We start from the raw sequence: 4,693 nt of genomic DNA on the forward strand, positions 1-4,693 counted from the left end.
GTGCCAGTATGCCTTGTTGCGCACTAATCGTGACTAATCACTGTATCATCCCTGCTTGCCAACAAGATGACTCCAGGTTGCCCAGTTATTCTTAATCGAGTATTGTGCGAAATAAAAATCTGGACTCGCCCATCCGTTGCTGGGATGTTGTAGAGGAAAAGCGATAGAGGTCTGGGTCTCTGCTACTTAGTAGCACCGGTGTAACTTGAAACGAAAGGAAATGCTGCGAGGAGGGTGGCTGATTGACTTGGATATTTGAGCATTTTCATAATCATCATTTATTTATGAAACACGTTATCAGTACGTAATTCAACACCACAAAACAGTTCACATACTGCACCAAAGTAGAAATTACAGGCGTCGTACAAGGCGTGTGATCATCTCCAACGTTACACCAACGAAGTCAAAACAAGATAGAAACGATTGTGCATTTATGTGTAATACTCACTGACTTTAATGGTTTACAATCATTCCGGTTGCATGACAGAATCCTTCACTGATAAAAGGAAAAAATACAGGTTTGGGGGATATTCCAGTTTACATTTCCGCCATACTAGATAATATGAATTAAATAAGAAAGGCATTGCACTGTACAGATTAACGACATAGCAGCCTTTGTTTTACCCCAGGCTTTACATATCCCACACACATAGCTTTTGAAATTCAGATGTAACATTTTTTTCTTTTTCTTTATTTTTCCTTTTTTTATTTAGAAAATTATTCTTTCTTCCGAAAGTCTTTTGTTGAAGACGATAAAGTCTCAAGTTCAGCATGTCTTTTCGCCACCGCAACCATTGTCCATGCGGCGACTACAGTTCAAAAATGACATTAAACCGTGTCCTCTGTTTTGATCAGTTGCAAGTATTGAAATATCATCAGTCCTTTTGAAATCTTAGAAAAAGGAAACAGGAAAAGAAACACACAATACTTGTCTTTGAAATACTAATATCGTTTTAAATATTATATATTTATATATGTACATTCCTATAAAACAAAATGTGAAGTGAATTTTTATATTTTCACAGTTTTTAGAGCATTATCCCTAAATTGAAATCGGAGACCTTGGTTGCGTGGTCGGTGGAGTTGATGATGGAACTTAAATTAAAAATACAAAAGAAATTTCTTCAACTACGATTGGAAGAGGTAAATATATGGCAAGATGATTTGGAAAGTGTGACTTGCAGTTTCAAGAAAGTCGCTCATCCATTCAAGTGGTGTGCATATGACTGTTCTTGGATTTACTGACAAATTTCTTCTCCTTGACTCGTCGGTTTTGGAACCAGATGGTGACTTGACGCTCTGAAAGGTTGGTGGCGGCCGAGATCCGCCTTCTCTTGTCTTTGGTGATGAACTTGCTCGCTGCATACTCTTTCTCCAGTTCCTTGAGCTGGATTTTGGTGTAAGGGACACGCTTTTTACGCCCTCGACGATAACTGCTGACCTCAGGCTGCAATGGCACAACATCTGCAAGAAAATAGGAACAGTTCCAGGAAAATATTAGTCGCTGTGCAAAATAGCACAATGTTTCATTTCACAAAACCAGCAATGCTGCGTTTGACAAGGCCGGTCAAATTTGGATGGACTCTACTGGAGTGAAAATAGGAAAATACAATCTCTTTGAGTGTGTGTGTGTGTGTGTGTGTGTGTGTGTGTGTGTGTGTGTGTGTGTGTGTGTGTGTGTGTGTGTGTGTGTGTGTGTGTGGTGACGGGAATGGGCTACAGAGTTAAAATTTTCTGGAAGTCAGAATCTCTGGTGTGCTGCACCTGACATGTGGAGAGGTGACTGAATAACTTCCAGTTGTTGTAAATGATCTTTCAATATCAAGTGACAGTTATGGTTCATACTAACACTTTATCTGATCTCACTGATAATCTGTGGACCAACGTAACTGCGGTTATTGTTATCTTAAACGAATCTCCCATTGACATGTAATCAAGCTGTGGGGTAAGACTGATAAGTGTAATTATATTTGGTCCGGTTGTGTGTGCCACACACCAGTCACCAGTAAGACACAGGAATCACAATCTGGCATCTAACTTGAAGACAGCTGGCAACTTTAAGTTTTTAATTCTTACAATAAAGTTATACATGTTTAACATATTTTATACTTTTCTTTAAAGGCTTTCTTGAAAGATTCTAGTTTTACTCATAATATAAAGCAATTTTCTTTTTTATACTCTATTCACTTTTTTTTGTTAATTCCCCGTAGTTCTTTTTTTTTTAAGTTAACCTAACTTTTGTGACTAGTCTCTTTCTTCAAGAGTAAAGCTAAATGCAAAACAGCCGTGCAAAAACATGACAGGACAAGCATGGCAATCTTAACACAAATACTGGCAAGCTGTAATACATGCAGTTTTTCGCCCCCTATAATTGGCAGCAAGAGATTGTTACGATACACTATTCTTGTTTAAACATGAAATTGGGGGGAAATCCACATTATTTAAGCTAAAGGATTTTAAAGCTATGTCCTATTATTTGACTCACTGTCCTCAAGCATTCAGTTATATCTTGTCATTAAATTGAGGATAACTGACTGGATATGAGAGTCACTGCATGTGTTTTTAGTTGCAAGAAAATCAGTTGATGCGCGTGAGAGGACGTCAGTCTGTGTGTGTGGCTGAAACAGCACAGAAAGGCAGCGCGCACTTGTGTGTTCGTACATGTGTACGCGCGTAACTGTCTGCGTGCCCGTGCTTGCGTGGCTTGCTCTTGTAACATTTATAACACTTAAAAAGCAATGGGGTCCCTACCAGAAATTAAAAATAGCTACAGATTTCAAAAAGATAATAAAGTCATAAGCTAAACAAAGTAGCCTAAACACTCTGTAAAGTGCATACTGGCGCATGCTATTGATATGAGGCATGCTGTGTGATGGCAAACAACGTAAAAGGTGAGCCTGTCCGTCTTTTTGAACCATTTATACGACATGATGCAAAGATCTGTATGTAATGCAAATGTTATAAATGAATCCTAATATATGCAAAAGACGCACCACGGGGGCGCTAAGATTTATTGGCACCATCCAAACGCAGCAGGCTAGCTAAGCCACTATATTGTCATACAAGGGGCAAAGGTATGCAGTGCTGTTCCTCTCTGTTCTACGTGACGAAACTTAACTATTGTCATCATATGACTGTCAAAAGCAAATACTCAGAAAGGATGGGCTCCAGAAAACCCACCTTAACGTGGAATTCCAATTTACTTTCAATTTATGCATATTTCAAAGAAATGCATGGGCATTTGTTGAACTTCAAACCATATGAATATCTCCGCATAAAATGAGAGATGCAGGAAAATTACGCGTGATGACAGACATGGGAATTTACAGTTGTGTGTTTTTTCATCAGATTTAGTTTCCCGTGGCTCATTGGTAAGTTGATACGGAGACTTTAACACAATAAAATTAGATGACCACAGTACGAAAGCAAAGTAAACTATCTGCCTGCTTTTTAATAGCCCTAATGCGTATTAAAATGCTGCAAGCAGCTGGACTACTACAGAAATTCCAATCTGCCGGAACACTTTAAAAATCATTATACTTTTCCATACCTGGGAAAGGTGATTTCCAAATATGAGTTGGTTGTGTTGGCTCTTTGTAGCCATCCCAGCTATTAGGGAGAGCCCAGTGCTGGTAGCCCTCCATGGGAATCAAGGCGTCGTGGCGCGGTTCAGGGTGGGCACTGATACTGGGCACCACCGACACGTCGAGATATCCGGGAACAGCCTGATACGAGCTGGCGAAACTCGGGTAGAAGGCAAACTCTTTCGCCCTGGTAGACAGCTCTTCCGTAGGCAGCGCTGTGCTGGGCTCGGCATATTTCTCTGCGGGATGGTACGAGCAAGGCTTCTGCTGCAAGTTCACGTTGTGCGAGTGAGATAATCTGCAGCCGTAATATGGGTTTCCAAAGGGATAACCGTAACTCAAAGATGCACTTGATGATGTTTGAGAAGCGGGACACTGTCGGCCAGTGTCTGTGGAGGAAATATCCGAGTAGACGGAGCCCTGGTGGGTCGCTATGGTGCCAGAATGTCGTCCCAGCGCGGGGTGCGACATCAGGTCCCTGCAGTGGGTCGCAGGGCAATTACCGCTCAGTCCCTCCATTGTTTGGCTTTTATTCTGGTTGTTTTCATTCGGGCTTTTTTCATAAACGTACATCAAGGTGTCCGCCCAGCGTGGATGCAGAACTAGCGAAGTCGTCATATCACGGGCTGCCGATGCTTTTTAAAAGTCGACTACTCCAAGACGGACACCTCATTTCCAACTACAGTTTACACCGAGCGCATGCGCACATAGTGCTCTTGTGTGTCCACTTCATTAAGAATCTGGCACGTGATACGCTAACAAGTCCTACGAGATTGAGCTTGTGAGCAGGAGCAGAGCAGCCCTTTAAAGACCCACTGCCTCAAGTGTCACCGTTTTTCCTGCAGAACACCGAGTCATATCATTGGCTTAAATCACCTAGACCCACACCCTTAAAGGGGAGTTTGGATACGTTCACGATCTGGAGCAAACGAAAGCAACCTGTGAAGTTTAGCCGATTTCTGAAGATGCCAGGGCATATAACATTGTGCAAAGAAAAAATTAAAATAAAATATTTGTATTTACATTTGTGAATAGTATTTTCAGCTTCATATGACACAAACTCTTATCTCTGTCCATTACTTTGTGGTGGATATGTTGCGTCTGGGGTT

The 4,693-nt window shown here is 41.2% G+C and overlaps 1 protein-coding gene across 1 annotated transcript; it reads right to left on the reverse strand.

Moving 5' to 3' along the window:
* Positions 1-262: 262 nt before the first annotated feature.
* hoxc13a (homeobox C13a) lies at positions 263-4,352 on the reverse strand. Its single transcript, XM_085258862.1, has 2 exons — positions 3,551-4,352; positions 263-1,464 (listed from the first exon to the last, which is right to left on the reverse strand). Exons 1-2 carry the CDS (start codon positions 4,200-4,202, stop codon positions 1,208-1,210), a joined length of 909 nt encoding a protein of 302 aa, XP_085114988.1. The 5' UTR covers positions 4,203-4,352; the 3' UTR covers positions 263-1,207.
* Between the last annotated feature and the right edge of the window lie 341 nt (positions 4,353-4,693).

This window comes from Mchenga conophoros, linkage group LG20, assembly GCF_057382185.1.
Source record: "Mchenga conophoros isolate Kocher_MC1m ecotype Shallow Benthic linkage group LG20, M_conophoros_male_GT1.1, whole genome shotgun sequence".
NCBI classification, from domain to species: Eukaryota; Metazoa; Chordata; class Actinopteri; order Cichliformes; family Cichlidae; genus Mchenga; species Mchenga conophoros.